Source organism: Rhinolophus hipposideros (genome assembly GCF_964194185.1).
Source record: "Rhinolophus hipposideros genome assembly, chromosome: 4".
NCBI classification, from domain to species: domain Eukaryota; kingdom Metazoa; phylum Chordata; class Mammalia; order Chiroptera; family Rhinolophidae; genus Rhinolophus; species Rhinolophus hipposideros.
Genome location: NC_138050.1, coordinates 29,938,274 through 29,964,624, shown reverse-complemented (window position 1 = coordinate 29,964,624; position 26,351 = coordinate 29,938,274). Strand labels below are relative to the sequence as shown.

General features: G+C 35.1%; 2 protein-coding genes across 2 annotated transcripts in view; one reads left to right on the top strand and one right to left on the bottom strand.

The window, feature by feature from the left end:
* Positions 1-2,077, top strand: part of CENPU (centromere protein U) — a 35,371-nt gene extending 33,294 nt beyond the window's left edge. The window contains exon 13 of the mRNA XM_081046409.1: positions 374-2,077. Within this exon, the coding sequence (XP_080902535.1) occupies positions 374-487 (114 nt within the window). The 3' untranslated portion in view covers positions 488-2,077. The remainder of the gene's footprint in view (positions 1-373) is intronic.
* PRIMPOL (primase and DNA directed polymerase) lies at positions 915-26,351 on the bottom strand. The gene is made up of 13 exons (XM_081046410.1): positions 26,116-26,351; positions 23,827-23,924; positions 22,782-22,911; positions 18,381-18,528; positions 14,264-14,551; positions 11,329-11,488; positions 9,201-9,289; positions 7,270-7,359; positions 7,082-7,190; positions 2,789-2,871; positions 2,658-2,704; positions 2,133-2,159; positions 915-1,247 (listed from the first exon to the last, which is right to left on the bottom strand). Exons 1-13 carry the CDS (start codon positions 26,293-26,295, stop codon positions 999-1,001), a joined length of 1,698 nt encoding a protein of 565 aa, XP_080902536.1. The 5' UTR covers positions 26,296-26,351; the 3' UTR covers positions 915-998.

Here is a 26,351-nt window from a genome sequence, read left to right as displayed (position 1 = left end):
CTGCCTTACAGTTTTCTGTTTAAAAAAGGCATGAGGTCAAGTAGACTTGCCCAAACCCAATCTATATCTGTATCAGGAATGATTTTCTCTTTTAAATAATTCATGTGCCACTCACTGTTCTTTGAACCAACTAGTCTTCCGGGGTGAGGTCAGCTCGAGCCTTGCAGGGAGCAGTTCCCTTGCAACCTTATTTCTCAATTATGTCCTAAGGAAATGAGTTAAAACCAAGTTTCTTACTGGTACTAGTTTTAAAAAGAAAATGAGTAGTTAATGGAAAGCTCTATTAAAATTGGCATTTGGTCATAACATTGAGCTATGTAAAACAAAAATTTTTAGTATTTGTTAATCTAAATAAATTATTTTCTTCCAACAGTATGATTCATCCAGCCTTCCAGCTCTGTTATTCAAAGTAAGAACGCTTTTGGGAGCTGAAAGTCATCTGCAAAATATCAACCATCAGTTAGAAAAGCTCTTTGACCAGAAATGAGACCAATCTACTAAAATGTGCCTATGTAAAGATCAGTCCCATGCTACTGCCCGTTGCCTTCTTAAACTGCTTTTTAGTGTTAAAGAAACAGTCTCCAATACATTTAAGACAGTAAACCTGACTAATTGTTCAGGCTGGCTGTATGGCCTTGTTACCACTTTGATTGTTTAGTAGTTTTAGAGATCATAAGTAACTTTCTGGTTAGTGTCTTGAGTAATAAGTTTTAAAATGTTGACACCTAATTCTAATCAGTCATAGACATATTAAGGACTTTTTACCTATAAATAAACATGCAAAATTAAGCTAATGTGAACACAGACTAACTGGTTAATAAGATTTCTACTGAATTTAAGTACACTGAAGCTAATTTTTAATAACTGTTTCATGTCAGTAAAAGACAAGGATTGGAACACAGAGATATAACTTAGTTGATATAATAAATTACTAAAATTTAATAATCTGTCTTCAGGCAAATAACAGTTTGGTTATATGAGTGTCCATAGTTAATTGGCTATTCTTGTAATACTTCTATAATTAGTTCATCAGGAATTTCATCCACTCCACTATTATAACTGAGCAGACTGTTTGCTGTAGTAGCTTCTGCTAATTCAGCATCTTCAGTAGCTTCCAGAAAATAAGTATCATCAATGCCACTATCCCAGTCAGGATCAGAAAATACACCTTTTGACGAGGTACTAGGTCGCTTATGAGGATTCTTGGTTTCATTGTTCCTTGTTTCGTCTGTTGTAAACTCTTCTTCCTTTGGTTCCAGAAGGGAGGGTAAAGGAGAATGGGACAGGAAGAAAATACAGGTTCTTCAGTCAGAATGTGATAATTTCACTGTATTAATCTATGTTGAATTAAGGTATTAAGACCAGTTCAACAGATATTAAAATGAAAATGTGGCATGATATTGTCTCTGAGATAGTTGCCATGGGAATGAATTCATTAATTCAAATATTGCTGCCACGGTAGCTCAGACACTCTTGAAACTCCAAATTTGGAGTCTGAAAGATAACATGACAAAAGAGTACTTAATAAAAACTTCTTGTAAAATATTAAGGCCACATAGAAAAGGGGACATAATACAGTTACAGGCAATCTATAATAGAAATATAAATAGTAATTCTGAAAAAAGTTCAACTTCAATTAATAAGTTAAAAAGGTAAATTAAAATTGAAATGCTACTTTTTGCCTACCAGGGGGGTAAAAATTAAAAGGTAAAAATAATGTTGGCAAAAACGTAGGGTTGTAGGTGCTCTCATAAACCATGAAGTTTAATTTCCTATCATTTTTATGGAGAGCAATTTAGTAATATGTATTACTGAAGATATTTGTGATGGTTTAAGTAGGAAAAAAACCTACAAAATAGTATGTATACTATCACTAACATGTATATACACATACACATATATATTAATCAGCATACATACAAATTCTTGTATATACATGCCATTTATATCAGTTTTCTTTGAATGGTCAAAACATGAGTGAGGATGATTTTTCCCCCCTTTTGATTTTTTTATGTATTTTCTAATTTTTTTTCTACAATGAATGTGAATTATTTTGGCAAATAAAAGTTTTTAAAGGAAAACTGTTGGCTTGGCAATCTGGTAATATCTACCAAAATTAAAAATGGATATACCTCTTGACATTCTTCTAGAAATTCTTCCTATAGATATAAAGAAACACAAAGATGAGTATTTTGTATACTTTATGTAAAGCAAAACATAAGTGTCTAGGGCTGGTTAACTAGGTATCTATACAATTTCTTATGGAGCCGTGAAAAGAGTGGGGTGCATATTATTAGATATGTGCTGAGATGGGAGAAGCACTAAAATATATGCCTAGGTGAAAACAAGGTACCAAACACTGTGTTTAAAAGCTATCTGGACACATTTGGAAACTACTCATAGCTCATTTATACAGTTGTACCAAGAACTAATTAGTGTGGGTGGTAGATGAGGGTAAAGGGGATCAACTATATGGTGATGGAAAGATAGCTGACTCTGGGTGCTGAACACACAATGTGATATACAGATGGTGTAATACAGAATTGTACACCTGAAACCTATGTAACTGCTAACAATTGTCACCCCAATAAACTTTAATTTAAAAAAAAGGAAAGAAAGGAAAAACTAATTAGTAAGGAGAAACACTAAGCACTTACCTCTTTGAGAAGAAACAGGAAACACACTTCAGCAGGTAATGGAAAACCTGAATTAGAAAGATAGTAAAACTATTTTATATAGATATCTAATTTTTACTTTGTGCTGGTAAATGTAAAAATTAATTACTCACGGTCAGATTTGAAGTTTTGTGCTTTACATACAGGGTCATGACATTTCTGATACCAAACTTCATTTTTCAGATCAACCAAAATCCTTTATGTTAAAAAAAAAAAGAAAAACAAAAATGTTGACTGGATAGAAGCAAAGATATGCCTAAGACTTAAAAAGTAAAAGAATGGAAATAGATATACACCAACCCAAAGAAAACTATGGTTACCAAAAATATCATACAAAATGGACTTTAGGGCAAAAAAGTACATTTTTAAAAAGTTCCTCCCAGGAAGATAGAATAATTCCCAATCTGTACCCACCAAACAAGATCACTTCAAAATATGTGAGCAAAATCAACAACTTCAAGGATAAACATTCTACCAAAAATGAATATATTTTTAAAAGATTCTTTTGATAAGTGATACAACAAATGACCACAAAAAATTCAGTGAGGATATAGAAAATCTGATGACAATTAAAAAGCAATTAACAAATTTGATATAATAGGCATATATGACTACTTCAAATAATTAAAAGCAGCTCTTTACAGTCACATACAAAACATTTATAAAATGACTATTCTAGTACCGTGTGAAGCTCATCAAATTTAAAAGCATTCACACAGCACATTCTAAAAAAGCAAATTATTTAGAAATAATAAGATAGCTGATAGAAACCCGTAACTTGGAAATTAAAAACATTTCTAAACCAATGACTCAAGGAAAAATCATGGTTGAAATAAGAAAATGGCCAGAACTGAATGGAATTGAAAATACATATTAAAATATGTGAAATAGAGCCAATCTTTAGAGGGAAATTTCAAATCTTAAAAGCTTATTCACAACAAAAAAGAATGGCTAAAGGCAAATGATTAACTTACTTCAGCAGAAAGTAATCAAGAGCAAAAATTTTTTTTAAAAATCAACAAGGCCAAAATGTGAAAATGAAATTCTGTGAGATTCATCAAAAAATAGGTAAAGACACATTAGAAATCAAGTGCAGCTGTAACTACAAATGCAGAATATACTAAAAATAGGATATTATAAACTTGTGTCAGTAACATTGAAAATTTTGGTAAAATAGACAAAGTACTAGTAGTATAAAAATATACCAAACTAAGCAAACTTAAAAAGTTACAGAAAACCTAAACAATTCCTCTACCACTAAAAATAAAATTTAAGTAGTTTAAATTTTTCTCAAATTTCATAGAAAAAGAAACATAAAATGACTAATGTTCTACATGATAGTGGGACATGTACCAGGGAGAGAAAAATGCAGGCAACCCAGTCTAACTGCCTCACAAACATTCCAATAAGAGGCGTCCTACTCAACCGACTAATGCTGCAGCCCCCGAACCGTACACCAAAGTGCCCCACAGCGATGGGGTTTTACATCTTTCTAGGGAGACACAGTGATACCTGACGTCTGTCAAGCACTCTGCAAGCTACCCTACAGTTCATGGCTTCATTACATCACCCTTCGTTCCCTGCAGTGATGTCCTATCTTTGCAAAGCTGGGTTTTTGGGTGGTGGCTGTGATAAAAAGTACTATAAATATCAATATGGAATGAGACATAATGATGGTGGGGGCAGTGTCCAATCTGATTCCAACGTTTAAGAAGTTATGCAATGCTCAAAAGGACACTCATTCCCTTAACAAGTAATTGTAGTTAAGGAGGTCAAAAGGCACAGACTTCTAGTTATAAATAGTTATGGGGATGTAACGTACAGCATGGTGACCGTAGTGAAAACTGGACTGCATATTTGAAAGTTGCTGAGAGAGTAAATCTTAAAAGATCTCATCGTAAGAAAACAATTTGTAACTGTATGGTGACAGGTGTTCACCAGACCTACTCATTTTGCTATGTATACATGGATATCAATATCAAACCTGAAGCCAATAGTTATATGTCACTTGTATCTTGATGAAAAAAAGAATGAAATAAAAATATTTTCTTTCAAATGATCAATATTTTTTCAAGGAGCTACTAAATTGTTAGGACATAAATACTTGAAGCTATTTGAAACTGTTTTATACACAGAACTGTTAGGTATTTCTTTTGGCCTCAGAGCATGTGAAAAATTCCTAAGAGTCTAAGGGGACCATGAACTGAGAACACTGGGAACCTCTGGAAAAAACCAATGGTATTTCGAGGCAGAGAGCCCTTATCTCCAGAATGCTCTCTGCAAGATGTTTCTGATTTCTGCATATGGTAAATAAACCTAGAGTCTGTGGACATATGAGGCATGGTTACACATGCGGTGTAAGTAGAATGCATGAGTATAAAATGCAGAAGCTTCCTGACCTCAGTGCTCCCTGCTGTGTGCGGTGACTGCTCACTTCTGCCTCACTTTCAAGCGGAGTCAGAGAGCATCCAGTGCAGAAAGCAGCTGGGGAGCAGGGCCAGCTGTCCCAGGCCTAGGACTGCTTCCCCTGTGCTTTCCATTCCTTGTATCTTTCAGCAAAGCTTGACACTGGGTTAGACTCTCGGATTCATGAGGGTGGTTTGACAATCCAATCCTCAAATTCATTAGTGATCAGGGTCATTCAGATGAAACTACAGTTTCATTTTATATTCACCAGATTAGCAAACCAAATTTTTAAAACCTAACAGTACTAAAGTGTTGGTGAGAATATGGAGCAGTAGAAAAACCTGAAAACACTGCTGGTGGGAGTATAAATTAGCACCACCATTTGGGGAAATTACCTAGTAAAATTAAATACGTACTTTGAGAAACTCTTACACATATGTGCTCTAGGCAGTATGTACAAGCATATTTGTAGCTTCATTGTTCATAATAGCAATCCAAAAGTCCATAGTAGGATAAATTGGCATATTTATATTAATATGGCAGACTACACATAATGAAAAAATAAGCAACTGCAACATGCTGCAATATGGATGAACATAACATACAATATTGACTAAAAACCAAGTCAAGATTCAATTTACATAAGATTAAAAAAATGTAAAGTGAAATAATATATTGTTTGGGGATTTAAGTATATAGGGACAATAACATTTAAAAGAGTAAGGGAAAGATTAACACAAAATCCGGAATAACTATTATCTCTGAGGTCCAGGAAGAGGAAGGACCACAGGCGCTTCTGAGGTCAGTTCTGTTCCTCCCAGTGGGTGGCAGATACGACAGTCGACAGTCGTTTAGTATTAGTCTTTCAAATGTACATGTACATGACATATACACTTACATGTTTGACATATTTAGCACACATAAGAAAAAGAATATGTTATGGATACATAACACAGCTTGGTAATTCTTCAGAAAGAAATATATAGCAACCTGACAATTTCAAAAAGTTAAAGGATGGTCATCATATGATAATGATTTTCTGGTAAACTTATATGCATAGAAAAAAAAGACTAGAAAGATACACCAAAATCTTAACCATAGTTACCACTGGTTCTGGGACAATGGGTATTTTTTTTCTTTGTTTTTCCACGTTACACTATGTGTATTGAGTATGTAGTTTCTGGAGTTGTTTTTTTTTTTTAGCTGAATTAATCCAGATATATAAGCATAGCAATGAATCGTGCTACCCCACGTTTTCTAGCTTTCCAGCAAAAGCTTCATGATCATTTTCTCATATCTGACACACGTGCTGAATAAACTTCATGTACAGAAGTCTCAGCTTTGACATTAAATATAAAACACAACAAAATCTCTCATGTAACTGTTAACTACCGGGTTTCTATTTTATCCCTAGTCTGACCATATCCCTATATTATTTAAAATTCTGTTTCTGATTTTTCTTCATCCTTTACTTCCTCTCCTTTTGCCAGGAGCATTTTAAAGAAAACTAAAACAGGACCTGGAATACACAAGAAGCATTCAATAAATATTGGTTCCCTTCTCTACCATTCTTAGTCTCGAGCATGTTAACATAATCTTAACTCCAATTCTTAACACTGACTGGTTTCCTTCTTGCCCAAATTTGCTCAGTTTCAATTCAGACTCCATGAAGTGTCAAGGACCAAAGGCAACAAAGGAGAGACATACTTCCACTGTTGCTTGTTCATCCATCTATCCACTGTCTCTTATTTCTTTTAGCCCCACTGCATTCTACCTTAGTTGTCTCAAGATTATACTAAGGAATCATTTTACCAATAAAATAGAATAAAGATATATGTGCTAGAAAAAAGGTAATAAGATACTGAAATTAAACTAAATACGAATTAAATTATAACTAAATTATAAAGTTAGTTTTATGTTCTCAACTTTAAAAATTATAAACATTTAAAATATAATATTGGTTAAATACATAAAACTCATTAATAAACAGTATTACTTACATGATATTGTTACTCTTATGAGCTCTTCCAATGTTTCTACACCAGCGATATTTACAAATGTCATAAACCAATAATTCTTCTGGAAAAAAGTAATTCCAACGCCGAATTCCTAAAATGTAAATAATGTTTCTAAAGCTAGTATTACGCTATCAGATAACAGTTAATAAAGAATATGATTCTATCTTTACCTCCTTTAATGCCATTTTTATTCACCAAAGAAAGGACAAATTTATCAATTTCAGGGTAGGGTGAATCCTGAAAACCTTCAATGTTTTCTACTGCAACAAAGAGAAAAATTAATTATAAATTATAATGGCTAGAAGTTGAGTTAAATTTTGATTTAAATTGTTGTTTGGTACAGTTAGGGGTTTTGCACGCCCCCCTCCGGTTTTTCCCCCTTTTTTTGCAATTTGCCTTCTAAGCCAGTCATGGATTCTTGTTACCCTACAAGGAAGCAGGTAAAATTCAAACTTCTCAAGTCAAATATTAATTGTCCTAAAAAGAATTTAATTGCTTTCTTCATTCTGATGAAGAGAAATGCAGCCCCTTACATCCAGGAGCTGACCTAGTACTATAAGCGAGGCCCTAGGTGTTGCTACAAGCTGGCCAGGCACTCACAGCTCAGCCTTTGTGTGCTCCTGCTAATCATAAACTATTTCACAGAACTTCAACATCAGATAAGGCCACTCTGTGCCCATGATGATTCAAGACAAAAATAAGACCACTCTGTAATCATGTCCGAACACCGACAAAACGAACATTTTCCAAGCCAGAAAAATTACCATCACTCCCCTTATCTAAGTAACTCCTGCTGCTGCTTTACCAATTATAGCCTTCAGTCTGCCTTCCTTCTAGGTAAGATTTATCAAGTTATTCAATCATAGAACTGTCCGTCATAGCACCCAATTCAAAACAAAGCCACACTTCCTTGGACCCTCCTCAAAAGCACCTAACTCAAGCTTGAATCCTATAGTAAGTCCTTTCTAACACCCTTTTACTGACACATCCCATGGTTCCTATGGGTGGCTGTCCATCACTGCAACCAGAAATACAAGGCTTGCTCAATGCACGTGTGTTCTCCTGTGGTCTTTACCTGCAGGGCACTGACAATTCAGTTATATTTTGTATCTAAGAATCTTGGAATAATTTATTTAAAAATCTCATTTAATCTTTAAAGACAGAATAATCTACTTTTCTTAAAGCCTTTATTTCACTTACAAAAGTAACAGACATAATTGGAGAAAATTTGGAAATTAAAGCAGAAATGGAAGACTCCAAATCAATGTCTAGATCAGGAGAAAATATACATGTAAGAAAATACGTTATCCATATTTTTTAATAAACTTGTGATCATACCCCACATATAATTTGAATCTAGTTTTTTTCTTTTTTCTGCTCAGAGCATGTGTTTAATCAGGATGATCAGCTGAAACACGGACTTAACATGCATTTCATCATAGCAATGAATCTAGTTTTTCTCTTAATCATAAATGGACATTTTCCACATTACATAGGCTTTATAAATTTAATTAAATGACTAAAGTATTTTACAGTATGTAACCAATCCCATTTTGCTGTATACTTAAATTTTGTTTTTCACTATTATAAATAATGATAGCCCAAAATATGTGTATAAAAATGTGTACTGGAAAGCTTATGTATGAAATCTTAGGGAAAAAACCCTATGTGTTCTTCAGTATAAGCATGAACATACAGATTTCATGAAAAACTTTGCGGTCATTAAAGGAATGAGGAATCTCTCCATATTATTGGAAGTATAGGAAAAATTCTTCTGGTTAAAAAAGAAACTATTAACCGGAGTTACCCATATTTGATTGTGGATAGAGCAATGAAGACAACTTTTAGTTTTTTTATTTTAATATGTGTTTATTTATACAAACAATTTATATTAGTTTTATATTTTTTTCAAAAACACCATAAAATAAAAATTAGCGAATAAGCTTTAAAAAACATTTTTTTTTACACATTTTACATTCTGGATAGAAACCTAGTCATTTTAAAAGATCAGTAATTATAAATACTTAAGATTTAAGAATTTAAAGGCAAAATAGATTTAGTATCCTTAAATTTTCATAGAAAATTAATTTCTTAAAATTACCTGAAGTGCTGGTACTATTAAAATATTCAACTTGTTTTTGTTTATTCTGGGATGTGTCAGATGTAAGAATTCGTAAAGTATCTGAGAATCTGAAGAAGAAAATATGTTCAAGAAACACATTAATATTATACTAGAATCAAAGAGACGTGGCTACAGAAAGGAAACAATTTCAACTAGTTCCATATTAAAATCCTTTGTTCAACAGCTAATTGTTCTAAGACATTTATGCCACATTTGCTTATAAAAGTACCAATCCTACCCATATAAAAAGAGTAGTTTGGTGATTATTTAAATTACTCTCCTCAACTACAGAGTGAATCAAAGGACTTTAGGATTGCTGAAGCTATAGAATGAAATATAGTTCTATTCTCCAAACATTTGGAGCCTTTGAAAATTTTGTTACAATTTTAAAAGTGTTACTAATAGGAAGAAAAGAGAAGGAAAGAAGAATGAGAGAAAAGGGGAAACTGGATTAAATTGAAAAAAAAAAGATTCCTTCATAACTGTAAAGAATTATGCCTTTATTTAAGCAAGAGGCACAAATTGTGCCTTTATTTAAGCAACCTGATATTTACTTGGGTATAAAAAAGACAATTAAAGTAACCCTATTTAGAAGAACTCTATTTCTCTGAAATTGATATTGAAACTATTATTACAAAAGAAATTAATTTGGTGATCAGGAGATAACCTGTACTTCAGGCTGTATTACAGGCCAACTTCCCTATACTTCAGGCTATGTTATAGGCTAACTGCGTTGCTTTTCCCCATACCTGATAGAATGTGATCTTTTTCTGGTACCAACAACAGTGGGCAGCAAAAGTCATTATTTTTACACTACTACCCTACTATTTCTAGAATCTCAGAAACTACTACTACTAACAACTAATATTAACTGAGCAGATACTATGTGCCAGGCACTACTGTAAATATTTTACACATATAGTTTTAACATATTTAATCCTCATTAGAACTCCCTGAGATAGATGTTAATGTTATTTCCATTTTGAAGGTAAGGGAATTAAAACTTTGACATTACTTCTGAGTTACGTTATGAAATAAAGTCCAGAAATAAAGAAGAAAAGCAACCCATCTTCCCAACCTACTAGGTAATCGAGGTCAAGTAACATCCAGACACAATTTTCCCTGCAGTAATGTATTCTAAATATTTTTTTAAAATTTATTTCTATGGAATTTCTCTTTAAGATTATATCTAGGGAAGGCAAACGAAGAGCAAGTTAATTTAGCAAGGCAATTTGGTCTGATCCTTATGTTTTGGACTAAAAAAAATTGCTAGGCCAGAATCAAGGGGAATGAAGGCAAATATTTCTGTTGAAAGCTCTTTTACACTTTTTTAAAATGACCAAAACATGTAAACCCAAATGGTCAACAATAGAACTGATAACATATTAGAATATATCAGTACAAAAAATTACACAGGCATTAAAAGTTTTATTTATAACTAACTACCTGTTAGCAAATTATTAACTTGGCAAATAGTCATGATATAATGTTGACTGGATAAAACAGGTGACATACCATATAACCTCAACAAATATTTTTTGGAATAAAGGAGTTACATAAATTATATGTATGTGTCTATACCGGGTGTGCCAAAAAAATGTATATACATTTTAAGAGATGTTATCTATGTATTTTCAACGATGAACTGAATTACGGTAGCAATGTGTAATTGCAGAAGACAAATGTGACTTGTATTCATCTTTTGTTATTGGTTACATATTACAATCTTAATACAGCTTTTTTCTTTTTTTAAAATGTGTATACATTTTTTTGGCACCTACTGTAGATGAAAAGAATGAAATGTTAACAGTAATTATATTTCCAATGCAGTAAAACTAATTTTTATTTTCTTTATAGAAATATTAATCATTTTAGAAAAATTGAAAAATATAATTGTAAACGAATATAAAGAGAATATTAAGTGGTTGAAAATAACTTTTACTACTATGTTTCAGTTAATAAACAAAACAGTAATCTAAAATTCTAAGAACTTTCTTTTTCTTAAGGTAGAATGAATTTACACAATTCACATTTTAGTACTATACAATGCCATTCACTGCTTAATACATTTCCATGAGTACACAGTGGTTTAATTCTGATACTATACCTGACATTGCTGATCAAAGAAGAGAGGAAATACTGATTTTCCTTCGAAATATTTGACTGTGTAAGAGAAAATTTGTTATCTTCAGCGACCTCCAAAGCCACGATCTTTCCTATTTTTGATGATTTATATAGCCGAAAGTTTCTATTTCTTGTATAAACTCCTATGTCAATAAATTAATAAAACAATGAGTGTATATTTTCAGTGATTTGTTTTTATAGTCAGCAAATATTAATTTTGTACAGCATTAGTAGAAGAAACAATTGGTTCTGATTCAACATGGCAACATATTTGTGAAAGATCCCGAACTCATGTTTTCCATACATATACCAAACCTACAGCTGTATATGGAAGAATTTCCTCTGGAAAAAAAATCTGAAAACTGGCAGTGTCCCCTTCACAGAGAGAAAATGAAAGGGAAACCACATCAAAGCAAGTAGGAAAGGCTGAAACACAATCTTGCCATAAACCCCACTGCTGGCATGGCAACTCACAATCAGGAGGAAATGGGAACCCAGAGCTTCTCCCTGAGGGTTCATACCCCATTTCAGGAACCCCAACTTTTAAGACTAGCACCTAAGAGACGAGCCCCCGGAACACCTGGCCTTGAAGATCAGCTGGGCTTACATCCATGAAACCCACGAGGCTGTGGCAAACGGAGGAATGGTTCTTAAAGGGCTCACGTGCAGACTCACCCACCCCAGTCCCCAGCACAGAAGCAGACCTTTGAAAAGTGCCCAGACTTTACGTGAAAGAAACCCATTTGTTAATTTTGAAGTGTTGGTCTGTGGGGTGGGGGCCTGCTGAGATACTCTTTGGGAACGAGGCTGGTCGGCGCCATCTTCCTGCTGTCCCTCCGCCTTGCTAAAACCAATGGGCCCCCGTTTTTTTCACCAACATGTGCCATCTTCCATGCTCTCACCTTGTCTTGCTAAAAGTGGTGGGCACCATCTTTTCTTCTTTTTCCTGTTTTCCTTCTTTCTTTCTTCACCACTGCTATCTGTGTACTCCCTCTCTGTGCTTTCTCTCACTGTTGTATTCCAGTATCTCCCAGAGGGGAGCTTCTACACATATCTTGTGCCCCAGTTTCCCACTCAGGGGATACCCCTTGATCACCTTGCATTCCTGGGTGCCACAGGGCTGTAACAATGGGAGAGAGTTCTTGGCAAGCTACCACCCACAGGACACAGCATAGAGAGCAAAGTGAAACACACCTCCAGCCTTTCTGTGAAAGAGGCTTAACTGCTTGTCTTAGAGCTTTGTCCTTGTGACAGGCTTCGGGTTTGGCACACACTTAGAGGCTACAAAGCTACTCTCAGGGAACGTAGGCCAGGGGACGCTATCTTTGCACTCTCCCTCTACCTCACTACAGCTCACCAGTATGTTCCTAGAAAGCAGCTTACACCCTCACCCCAATTTTTGCTACTGCTGCTCAGGAAACACCTCCAGATTGCCTGGCTCTGGTGGCCACTGGGGCTTACACTTCCAGTCCCACAGGACTGTATATATTTGCGTTTTTTAAAAGCTGCAGCCTACGGGTCTGGATTCTAATTGGCATGAATCTAGGTGCTAACTGAGATGCCCTCCTTTGTGACACTGATTGTTCTTGGCACACCTGAAACTACTGGGAACTATTAAAAATAGCTTGCTTGGACAATCACAAAGGTTTGTGAGACTATCAGAAGCTAGGGCAGAGTTGAACAAGGTTTCTCCCTATACAAAGCCGACCCTTCAAGATTGGGAGATGTGGCTGTTTCATATAATGCATAAACAAGCAGAGAGTCAAGTAAATGAGGAGACAAAAGAATACATTCCAAACAAAAGAACAAGATAAAACTTAAGAAAAAAACCTTACTGAAATGGAATTAAGTAATTTACCTAACAGAATTCAAAGCTATGGTCATAAAGATGCTCACTGAACTCATGAGAAGAATGGATGAACACAGTAAGAACTTGAACAAAGAGATAGAAAATATAACAAATTACCAAACAGAAGTCATAGGGCTAAAGAATACAGTAAGAGGGTTCAACAGCAGACTAGATGAAGGAGAAGAGAGAATCGATGAACTCAAAGGAAAGGCAGAGGAAATCACCCAGAACAGCAAAAAGGGAAAGGAATGAAAAAAGTGAAGATAGTCTAAGGGACTTATGGGACAACATCATAGACTAACATTTGCATAATAGGTGTCCCAGAAGAAGGAGGAAGGAAGGAGGAGAAAACTTATTTGACAAAATAATGACTGAAAACGTCTCTAACCTGGAGAAAAAAATAGACATACTGATGCAGGAAACCCAGACATTTCCAAAAAAGATGAACCCAAAGCTGGTTGAATTCAAGAGTCCTGATTGGCGTGTGTATTACCTAAGGACTAGTATTTTCTGCCCAGTACTTTTCCAGAGACCAGAAGCAAACAAAGCAGAAGACAACACGGCTGAAGAAGCCACCAGTTTGATCGTAGTAGGAAAGCTGGGAAATGGCCCCTGCCACTGCCGCAAAGCTCGTCAGTGTAGAAAACACCAGCCTTATTTTGCCATGTAAAAATGCCATTTATACTGTCTGTTTTAAAAATTTATTTCATCTAATTAATCCGCTCAGCAGTGTTGGACAGTGCTGGTCCAACAGTTCTCTGTCAAAACTTCCTTGATTCGAATCCTTGCGAAATGTCAGAGCAGAAGCCAGCCACAACCATTGCCTTCTGGCGCTCCGCCAGCCTGGTGCTTACTTATGTCCCACAGGGTCTTCCCTGGGAGCCCCGAGCAGAACCCTGGTAGATTTTCAGTCCCTGAGCTCACTGACCACATCAGTGGTGACTGCGCTGGTGACCACATCCTGTGCAGCAGCAGTGGTAGCAAGAATCCTAAGATGACAAGTGGACACTGACTAGTCTCTCACAGAAGTACACAGGACATTCTGACAGGACTGTTTCATGTTACTTACCTAGATCGACAAAAAGATGCTTTCTCCCTGTGGTGTTCTTCACAACTAAAAATGAAAGATCGCAACTGCTTTGCTCAGCCGATCCCAGCCTCTCCGGCTTCTTTGAATTCAATGTCCAGCTCTCTCCTATATCCTTATCTGTGGACATTTTACTGAAGGAAATTCCTTGTTTAACTGGTGTTTCAGAAAAACGGGAAAATCCATGCCCTGTTGTCTCTGGAATCCCATCATCATCTTCACTGGCAATTAACTGAAAAGCAGGCTGCAAAATTTTTCTCACAAAATTTCCTAAGGGGAAAAATAAATGATTTATCTAATTCTTTTTTTCTCCATAAACTATAACTTAAGATCTAGGCACAAATCTACACATGACAATTTTACACTGTAAGGCTTCTTGTTTTTGATTTCCGGTTTTAAAACTGAGTTGTTACATGCCTCTGCTGTTACTTCCTTCCTCTTACGCAAACTTTTACTTTAATTCCCATTGACACAGGAGCTCGGTGTCACTTGTAAACAAATCATCTTAGAAGGGAAATTTAATTTGAGAAGATGTGTCAACGTTGCTAGTATGAGCCTGACCCCAATGTACTGTCACCAAAAAAAACACACACTACTTCTATTAATACAAATTGAGTAAAATTTATCTTCACAATCAATGATTAAAGAATGAAATGTTTATATGAGTAAACAGTGCTGCACAGAAACACTGAGAGAATCTCTGCTATATTCTCCTTCAGTCAGAATGTCAGCAAATTTCTCAAGAGCTTTTTTTCTCTCCTTTACCCTAAGAACGCGGACATTCATAGCCACCAGTTTCAAAGCTGATGCTCCTGTTCCCTGTCCCTACAGTTGGCCCTGAGACAGACTGTGGCCTTATAACCAAAGTCCAGAAGTAAAGCTATAAAATACATTTATTGTGTTTCAACATTTCTTCTAAGAGCTCTAAATATCAGTGGTCCTATCTTTACCAAGAAAAGACTATGACAAGCTGGAACTTCTTTAAACTCTCACATATTATTTATACCATAAAATCAAGTAATGATTTTGTTAAGTTGCTTCATGTACGACAAAAGTTTAATTTTAATCTTTAAAACTTGGATAGTCTGGGTTTCTCACTTTATTTACCAGATAGCATGAACCCTTAAGTCATAAGATATACGTATTCTACATTTAAAAACCTTTCTCTAAATGATCCTTAATTACTTCCTTATTCAAAGAAACACATCCACTATCTCATAAAACACCAAACATCAAAATGAAAGCAAAAGCATTTGATCCTTGCAATGATATACAGACACGATTATTTCTGGAATGAGAAATAATCGGAATGGTAAATATGAGTGAAAAGAAATCATGATATATCACAGAACAACAAAGCAATACAAATATGAATTGATAAAGTTCATTTTTCCTGGAAATGTAAAATTACTCCTACTAGGCGATAAGAGAAGTGACGCCATGGTTGTAGAACCAGTTGCACAGGCAGCAGCACTAAGGGGCCACGCAGACCTTTGATCTTTGGCAGGGACTAACATGGCTAGCATGTGACAGTATAAGCAGCATAAGTACTAACACAGGCTCTCGCCAACTGCTCTGCTTTCTGTTTCCCTTTCCCAATCTTATCACACTCACCTCATCGTTAATACGGGGACAATTTTATTGGCTGGGAATAACTCAAAAGAATGTATCAATCATAGAAGTTTCAGGTCCTTTCGCAGGTTGGCAGAAGAGTATTTTACGCAGATCAAATGTATACATTTTGTCAACATTCTATGATCTCATACCCTTACCCTAATTCCCCTTTCTGAAAGCTAACAACTAGAAATGTCACCAAGAGATACACTGAAGGAGAGGAACTGATGGGGAAAATTTGGACTATTCCACAATCTCTGCATCTCTAGCTCTAGCAGTTCATAATTTCGGAGACAAGAGCCCTCATATGTCTCCTCCTCTAGCCTTTCAACACTGCCAGTGCGCCCCAAATTACTCATACACCCCTGTCTATATACCTGTGCTTATGCTGTCCTCACAGTAAAGCCTTTCTTCACTTTGTCTACATGACGGAATTTTATTTCAAGCCCAGCTTGAATGCATCTGCTTTCAGAACATCTATGTAGCAGAAACTGCTAATTATCTGACAAATTTCTATTCTCCCCTTCTTCCCCAGCAACAAATCTCAATTTTTAGCCTTGTGGTAGGGGTCACAGAGCAAACTATGAGGAGTGAATAGGTATCAAAGAACTATCTAGCTTAGGACTCTTCTTCCACGCCCTGCCGGCAGAGCCCACTGAATATTCATTCATTCATTCAACAAATATTTATTAAATGTCTACTTGTGCTTATTACTGCTGCTCCTGTTACTGTTACATTATTAATATTATTGATAAAGATATTATTATGTGATACGCTCTGGAAGTACAACAGTGAATAAGAAACAGTCCCTGCCCGAAAGAAACATTAAGTGGAATAAACAAACAAACAAAATGGGAAATTACCTCAGGAAGTGGTGAATGCTGACACAATAGACATTGGACACTCTGTGCAATCAAAAGCAAATACCTAAGTTTTAGGGTTTGACAGAAATGGCTTCTACACTGAGTCTTAACAGACCAGGTGAATTGGAGGCATGTCCATTCAGACAGAAGCATCAAAAAGTGCAAAGACTCAGGGACTAGAGAAAATGTGGCCCCAGTGGGAGCTAAGTAAAGGGTAGAGTGAGAAGAGCCAAGTGGTGAGAGACGAGGTTAGAGCACAGTGGGCCTCACTGTGCAAACTAAGACATCTGGATTCTGTCCTGAAGGCAATGAGTAATCTTTAAGGGTTTGAGGCACTCAAGTGGTATAATCAGATCACTAGCTAGCTCATTACATAAGTAAACTGAGAGACTTACACAGCAGTGAAAGATGATACCAACATTTCTACTTGGGTAATTGGGTGGATGGTGGTACCACTCACTGATATATGTACCACAGGAAAAACAGCTAGTTTTAGGGAAAAGATGAGTCTTGTCTAGGACATGAGTGTCTGTATGGGGAGGCAGTTGGCTGAATGGGTCTGGTGTTGAGAACAATCTTGGCTGAAGATAAAGATTTGAGTCTTCAACACATAGATGGTAATCAAAGCCATGACAGCAGATGACCATCAAGGTTACCGATAGAGTGAACGGAGGGACAAGAGTGGATCCTACAAATACTAATATCTAACGGATAAAATAAAGAGACCAGAGGGAAAATGTCCAACTAGGCTAACAGAAAACGGGGAGATGATAAGGAGCCCTACCTAGGTACATAGCACACTAGGTGCCAGACTTTTATGCCAGTGCGTGAGTGACTATATGATGTCTTTTACCCTAGGTACCCTTAAAATTGTCAGGCACCTGTAGTTCTGAAATGGATTACCTGTTACTTGAACTTCAGTCAATGATCTGCTGTTTGAACTTAGAAATACTGATCTACCCGTGCTTTGATAAACACTCAGGATTCTGACCTCTGTTTAGATCTTGGTTTTTGGTGTTCCTGTTCTGCGTATTTGTTTCCCTTTAGACTGACTTCCTTTTATACTTCAGACTCTTATCTCTAAATTTCCAGTCTGGGAATAAATACTCTGGTTTCATTTTCAAGCATACACATCTAGACTCCTTCTGAACCCTAAGGTTTGGTCTTCAACAATAAATAAGCCTTCCTGGATGTGGCCTGGAAACCAAGCCCCGGTCTCATGTACAGAAAGCTAAGGCTGAGTGAGAAAGTCAGAAATCCAGCTCTGAGGTATCACAGATAAGACGTGAATTAAGCCTCTCACATGTTAACCAGGAAACCAGCAATGACTCCTACGGGAGCAGAAAATAGAGCGAAAGCACGCACGGCCATCAGAGTAGCTACAGCAAGAGGCACTAATAAATACCAAGAATGCACTGTGTCGGCTGATGTGTTTACGATGTGCCTAGAATAGGAACACAGGTCTAGAACTACAGGCAAATCCTGAAAATGTGAAAAATCATGTTTCACTTTTTTAGGATAAGTTAACAACCATAAAACCTGACAAACACTTATAAAACTTAAGAAAAAAAGGAAAATATGAGCTTTTAATATAACTCCATGACTTTTTAAAAACAACTTACCAACATGAATGTTATCTTTAAATGCCACATCATGGAGTTGAAATATTAAATGGCGGCTAAATTTTTCATTAGTGCTAGAATCCAGGTTGAGAACATCTTCAGCTGAACAATTAACCCCATATAACTCTTGAAGTGATTTACAAACATGCTAAAAATACAAGTAAAATGAAATAAATAATTAATATTTTTAAATTTGGTTTTGCTTCAAAATTTTCCCCTGAGCAAAATTCAAATATCTTGGTGTAATTAAGTACAACTCATTTTTTATTTTGACTTAGTATCAGAATATTTATATAATTTTACCAACTTACTTATGTATTGAAACATATGTATTTAAATTATTTTACAAGTTTATGTTAAAACATTCTTAGGCTCTGAGGATTAAAGTCCTCTTAGACGTTGAACGACTTACCTGATACATTAATCTCCTCTAAAATCAAAATCAAAATATTTCTTGTAAGCATCTATTTAAGTGTCATGTATGAGTTAAAAAGTCATGAATCCCATTGTTTATAATTTTAGTTTTCAGAAAGGTCCTCAAGCATATCGAACCCAAATCTTCCTCCAAGAATACGGCCTTTGGGGGTAAAGGATGCTGCTATTGAGGACAGGTACGCATTATCGGAAGGCAGCAAGCTTGGGTTAGGAGCACAAGATTTGGAGTCAGAAAGATATAGGTGTGAGTTCTGGCTTTGCCATTTACTAGCTCTGTGACCTTGGTCAAGTCCAAACCTTACCTTCCTCTACTGCAAAATGGGATATTAGGACCTAACTTTTGGGATGTTGTGAGAGTAAACTTGAAAATGAGAAAGAGTTGGCACAGTGCTTGGCACAAGTGACTGCTCAAAAGCTGTACAGCCATAGGACAAGTCACTTCTCCTGAAGTTTCAGTCTTCTCATTTGCAAAACAAACTTACTAAGAACTACAATGCAGGGTAACCTTGAAATTAGCAAAAATGTTTGTAAACTGCCAAGCACTTAGAAACCTATTAGTTATGGTATAAATTATATTTATTAATGTTGTTTGGCACTATTATAGCACACTCCCCTACCACCACCCCTCCCCATGCTCTCTGATCTTACTCTTCTTCAGTTTATTCTCACTTTCTCAGAAGAGGCTTCCTCAATTTCCCTATCTACATCAAATTCCCCCTATAAACTCTCTATTTGTAGTACTCACACAGGTACAATTTTACGTTAGTTCGTGTGATTATTTTAACAACTGTCTCCCCTATTTTACAGAGGCTATACCTCACTATCTGTTCTCTCCTGCTTCTGTGGAAATGGAACCCTGATGATTACCTAGGTACAAGCCCGTCCAGAATAAAGACCACATTTCCCACACTCCCTTGCAGTAAAGTGTGGCCATGTGACTAAGTTCTGGCCAAAGGAATGTGAGAAAAGGAAAAGTAACTATGCCACTTCTAAGTTATACTCTTAAAGGCAAGGGACATGCCCCTCCCCCACTTTCTACTGACTAGAAGGTGGACATAGGGACGGTGAGCCATCTCGGACAATGTAAACAAGGGCAACACATTAGGAACAGCAAAGCAACAAGCCTAGCCCCTACTACAATGGAGCCATATCCAGATAGTACATGACGGAGAAATACATTTCTATCTTATTTAAGCCACTTTAATTTTAGTTCTTTATTACAGCAGCTAAATCTATCCTCATTTATTTTCCTCCATTAGACTACAAATTCTATGAAGGCAGAAATCATGTCTCTTTTGGGCTAACCATTATATTCCTAGTGCCTAGGCAGTTATACTTCGTAGAGGCTGAAAAACTTTTTATAAATGAATAAAGTCTAGTTTTATACTTTTGCAGGTATACAAAATAAGTGTAATAAGTCAGGAAATTATGATTACTTTTATTACCTACAATGTTTTCCTGCCCAAGTTAAACTTTAAATAAAATATTAAGTTATTTAAATATTTAAGTTGTAAAATCCAGAAGTTAAAAGTATATGACTATTTGAGCAATGTTACCTGTCAACTTAGTTTTATAAAATGCTTTAGCACCAGGATTCTTTCCATTTGGTGGAAGTGGCAATCTGAACTTTGTCAGTGAAATCACTGAATCAAAGGGCAATATATATTATCACTAGTAATTATTAGACAGTTATTTATTAACCATCTGTTAAATTAATGTAAGAGCTAACCTAATTTATACCTCCTCACACAGAGACTAAGGAAATATACTTACTGGATTATGTACCTGTTACCAACAAAGTAACAAATGAAATGTACTTCACTATAATCATTTATGAAGGTTATATTAAATAAAAGAAATCCTAATGACTCTTCTACCAACATGGCATACATGTTAAATCAAAATTTTAGCTGCTTAATGTTAAACTCATATTTCTACAACTCTCTCCAACTTTTACTGATATAGATTAGTTGTTTAAGACTAATCTGGATAAGACTGTACAAAGATTCAGGAAGAAAAAGCTTTTAAAATCTGTGTGATCGTCATCACACCTGTGCTTATTCATCCATGTTACAAATGGGATTTGCATTGTTGTTGATTCTATTAGGGACATTTCTCATTTCTAATACAATATGGTACCTCTTCATTAATGGTATCACCATATTAAAGTGCCAGTGAAAATCTCTGAATCTCACAGAATGTAGGTCACATAGAGTCTACACAATAATCTTACCTTCGACTATAGAAGTGTGTCATACACCAGAAACAAGTCAATATCTATGAGTTATTAAATACATAATTAAGGTTAAAAATTAAACACAATTTACTAATTATAATGAAATAAAATATTTAAATTTATTTTTAAGGGCCCAATGGCTATTTTAAGAAAAATATAACTTTTTGCTGGTATTGTTTTTTGGGGGATAGGAAGACTGATGTATATTTCTTCTGCTTCAAAGCCAGGAGAAAGCTAACATTTTCTAAAAATAGTATTTGCATACATTTTTCAAGTGAATTTAAAATAAAACACATAAAGATCCAACATAATCAGATATTCTTTACCAAAACATTTTAATTTGGATATACTTTTAAAGTTATAAAATGAAGCTACAGTTAAACTCTAAAAGAAAGAATAATCAATAAATGTTAATACCTACTCCAAGACCAAAAAATAATCAATATAATTTTAATACAACTTAATGCATTAAGTTGTACAATCTTAAAAGATTTTATAAACAAACTTAAGAGAGCTTAGTTGCATCATCCCATACTATTCCTTTTGTTAGTAACTTCCTGGTTGTCATTGCTAACTCAAATATATACACTAGAACTACACTCTTTTCTCTTTGTTAAAAACAGTGATGATTCTGTTTCTAGATCAAGGTTTGCCATTAACTAGGTATAGTTCCTTGTGTAAAAATTAAGTATCTCTACACCTTAGTTACCTCATTTGTGAGAGTGTGAAAGGGGTTCCTGGACCCATTTCCCATGTGCATGTCTGTGGAGGCTTCACCACACCAATACACAATTCTAGAACACCAGCAGGATGTATGAGAATTCAACTCGAGTCTGACAGTATCTACCCAGAGGTAGAATCATACTCCACAGGTAAAGAACTCAGTCCTACAAGACCACCCTCCACTAGAGGTGCCAGTCCCAGGCCCAGGTTGTCACCTGTGCTTCTGACCCACCAGCTACAAACTGGCGGTTCCAACGACCCCCTCCAACTCAGGATGCCAATCACAAATCCAGGTTGTTGCCTGTACTTCTGACCCACTGGCTATAAATCAGAGGTTCCCACAATCCCCTTCTTGGGTGTGAGTAGTCATGCACCGTGGAACAATGATTCTGTCGACAACAGACCACAAATATGACAGTGGTCCCGTAAGATTATAATGGAGCCAAAAAATTCCTTTTACCTGGTGACATCATAGCCGCAGTGCAACCCACTGCTCATGTCAATGAGGTGATGCTGGTGTAAGCAAACCCACTATGCGGCCAGTCATATAAAAGTACAGCACCTATAATTCCAGGCAGTGCATAATACACGATGTGATACACAACTATGTCACTGCTACGCTTTTTAATTGTCATATTACTCTTTCTACTTATGAGAAAAAGGTGCCTGTAAAATAGTAAGCCATGCTACACAGCAGCAGCCTCATACATCCCTTGTTTACTGCATCTCTTGATTGCATCATTTTCCTTGTGGCTGACCTAATCTCGTGTTGTTCTGCACAGCACCATGCTGCACAGGCTTGCATTCTCGGAGCCATTTCTCCTTTTTAGAAGTTTACTCAAAGATGTGATATTAAGACATAAAAGTCAAAAAGAAGAGTAACAAGAAACAGGAGGAGAAACACAGGACCTATATATTACATAGGCTGCATTCACTTGAATGAATGAGTGAATAAAGAGACATACAGATCAATATCAGGAAAAACAAAACCTGAGTTTGTAATTTACCTCAATGAGTAATGCAACCATCATTTTTCCATCAGCTTCTGGATTGGCAACTTTATTAAATTCCAAATCAAAATAGAGCTTGCACACAGCATTTTCAGGAATGACTTCATAGCAGTGTAAGAGATTTTTTCTGAATTGAAAAATTAATGATAGTTAGGTTTATATCTTACACCTTTTAAGTCACAGAACTTAATCTCATATCTCAAGATACTATATTAACTGGGATTTAACAACGTAACTATGACATAGTGAAGACATGATAAAGTAAGTGCCTTAGGTTTATGTATCATAGTATGCGACATGATGTAACATAGCATCAAACAAGATGTAACAGTCATCTTCTGTAACATTATTTAACTGAAAAATGTGGTCAACTTCATACTGTTGTTTATTCACAAGTGATTTTGATATTATATAACACTTCTATATTTGTTTTTGGTGTCACCATGAAGCAAATTTTGAGAAACAAACTTTCTCAAACTGGGATCCCAGAATCACATATTCTTGGGATTCCATGAATGTTTTTATGAAAATTTTTCATTTTCATAATTTCATTTGGAAATATTATTTTAAAAATTAGTTAAAAACATATTCAGAATTACCTGACTTCAGTGAGCTTTCAATGCTCACACTTGCAGTTACATTCTTGCTGGCATCAAAAGTTATGACTTTAACACAGTATAATAAGAACAGATACTACTGACTTGATAAGCAAGCTGTGCTAATATAATTTGGATGGCATTCTATACAAACACAAGGCTTGTAGTCATTTGAACAAGGAAAAGTGGTGGGGGAATTGTGTCATGATGTGGCACAGGTAGTATAGAAACTTAAAACACACACACAATTTTTTTCTCCCAACCCCAGGGGAGATAATTCAATGTTGCTATGTCAAGGAAGCTCCAGAATTCTAGTCTCATAATAAAGGAGTAACTAATTATGTGATTGGAAACTGTCTAAGCCAATTCAGCCTGAATTAACTTCACAAATACTACTAGAAGAAGGAAATGTAACATTAATGTGTTGTCCTTTACAAACTACTTACCGGGATTTATAATAAAACCAAAGCTGAACATACGTTGTTACAAGGTAAATACGTTGTCCACTGCCCACTTTGCATTCCAAAGCAAATACATGAACATCCTTCATAAGATGAAAAATAATATTTAAAAATTAATAAAATGAAAATATAAAATCGACTATAGTTATTAAATATTCAGAGAATTTTACTATTCTAATTTTTAAAAACTTGAATTTGAATATTTGTATTATTAAAAAAAAAATAATCACTATATCTATGACAATCAAAATTTAGTTATTCGTACTTACTTACTTTTAGTCACTCAAGTAATATATGTCCAAGGCAGAAATAATTAGAATATCCAAATTAGAAACAGGAAAAAAAAGGAGAAAAATCACTTTTCAATCATAGTTTGACTTCCTAATATAATGTATTTACTAGTTTATGAAATTAACCTTATTTTTAAAAAATCCTTAAACATTATTACAAATGATTTGGGCTAAAATTGATAAATTCTCTAGTACACATAAAAACATGTGGGAACCAATTTTTAAATGGAGTATTTGTAAGTTAATCTTAAAAGTTTAAAGAAAGTTTTAAAATGCTTAACTTTAACAAGGAACTATAAATTGTCTTTTCTATGAGCAACCAATCTTCTTAAGATTAATTGCTGTGGCACTTGATATAACTGTTTGTGTCTGCTGCCATAAAGAGTTTCTTCCAATAAAACACACAGGTTCTTTTGTTTCCACTTAGCTAACGATAGCTATGGAGCCTATACAGGAACTAAACTTCCATTTTCATTAAATCATAGGAGGACTAAGTTCCCTGACACTATAAAAAATCTTCAGATAAATTTTATAGACTGGTGATTGGTTAAGTCCAGCAATCATACTGCTATACATTTTAATTCAAGATCAAATGAATCTATCAGTATTTTAATTTCTGACACCTGAATTTGGTTTACATAAAATGAGCATGAAAGGGATTTCTCATATTTCCTACACTATGAGATCTGAGTAAGCTCATCTTTACCAGGAAAAGAAGAGCCTTCCAAAAAAACTGTTAGCACCTGGAGTTTTTATATAGCAACAATGATCAGAATCACAATATATTTTATGCTGGATATCATATACGCAACTTTCCATTATACAGTTGACTTTTGAATGCAGCAGGTAGGGACGACACTGACCTTCACGCAGTCAAAAATCCGTGTATAACTTTTGACTGCCCCCAAATTTTACTAATAGCCTACTGTTGACTAGAAGTCTTATCAATAACATAAATAGTTGATTGACACATTGTATGTGTACAGGCATACCTCGTTTTATTGCACTTTACTTTGAGCTTCACAGATGTGTGTTTTACAGATTGAAGGAAAGACCCTCCATCAGCAAAAAGATTATAATTAGCTTTATTGAGATATATTATCGTGGTGGTCTTGAACCAAACCCACAATATCTGTAACATATGCCTGTATTATATACTGTATTCTTACAATAAAGTAAGCTAGAGAAAAGAAAACGTTATTAAGAAAAAATCGTAAAGATAAGAAAATACATTTACAGTATATACTGAAAAAAAATCCAGGAACCTGCACAATTCAAAGCCATGTTGTTCAAGGATCAGCTGTACTTCTTTATATTTCCCACAATATCCAAAAAACAAATGATGTGAATCACACAGGCTTTTTTATTTTTGAGCACCACACTCTTTGTGAAGCTAGCGTGTAGCAAGCACTTCTTCCCACTTGCCGAATGTGTTAGAAATTACGATAAATCCACTCTACTACTCAAAGCATGAAAAGAGATAGTAGAAAGATAAATACTCTGCACTCTGATTTAAGTTTCAGAGCTTATTAAATCTAAACTATAATATTTGAGATCTTTTCACTTCCTATTGTTTAAATTTAATTCTCCTTTGCCTAATTTTGTCCTTAAAAATCTCCTACTCCACTCATTCATGTCCTCATATTTCTGTATTGTTTTAGTTTTACTCGTAAAACCTTAGTTATTCTATTATTTTCAGTCCATGAATATGGTTACTTTTCCTTTAAGTATAGCTTCATTTAACTGTAGTTTTTTAAAACTAATTCGCACACTAGATATGTCATTCTTTTTTCATTACTAATATAAAATAACTGGCTAATGATTCATAAGGATATTTTTTTTCCTCAATAGTGTGATATTAAGAATGCAATTAAATTCTTTTGGTAGAGTATGTGGCCTGAAATAAAGACAAACAGTTTTTGTTTTTTTTAAGAAATCTTAAGTTATAGTAGCTCTAAAAAAAAATAGGAGATGAGAATATTACCTCTTTACAGTTTTTAACAAAATTAAAAGCTTGAGTTTGCCGAGGAAATAGTTTCCAAATGGAGGGTGGTTCTTCTGGCTGGGACAACCTGGGTCTGTACACTGAGAACAATGGTTTCCTCTCATAGTGAGATGCTCGTTCTTCAATTCGCTGCAGTTTTGCTTCCCATTTTCTCTTCATTGGTTCAGAAGTATGGGGAGGCTAAATCTTATCCCATGTAAGATTTCTATTAATTA

Excerpts from the sequence above, each read along its gene's own strand:
- PRIMPOL (XM_081046410.1), bottom strand. The coding sequence starts at position 26,295 with ATGAAGAGAAAATGGGAAGCAAAACTGCAGCGAATTGAAGAACGAGCA. Across the intron at positions 9,290-11,328 it reads TCTTTGATCAGCAATGTCAG|ATTCTCAGATACTTTACGAA; the intron begins GTATAGTATCAG and ends TTTCTTCTTCAG. Across the intron at positions 2,872-7,081 it reads CATAAGAGTAACAATATCAT|GATTTTGGTTGATCTGAAAA; the intron begins GTAAGTAATACT and ends TTTAACATAAAG.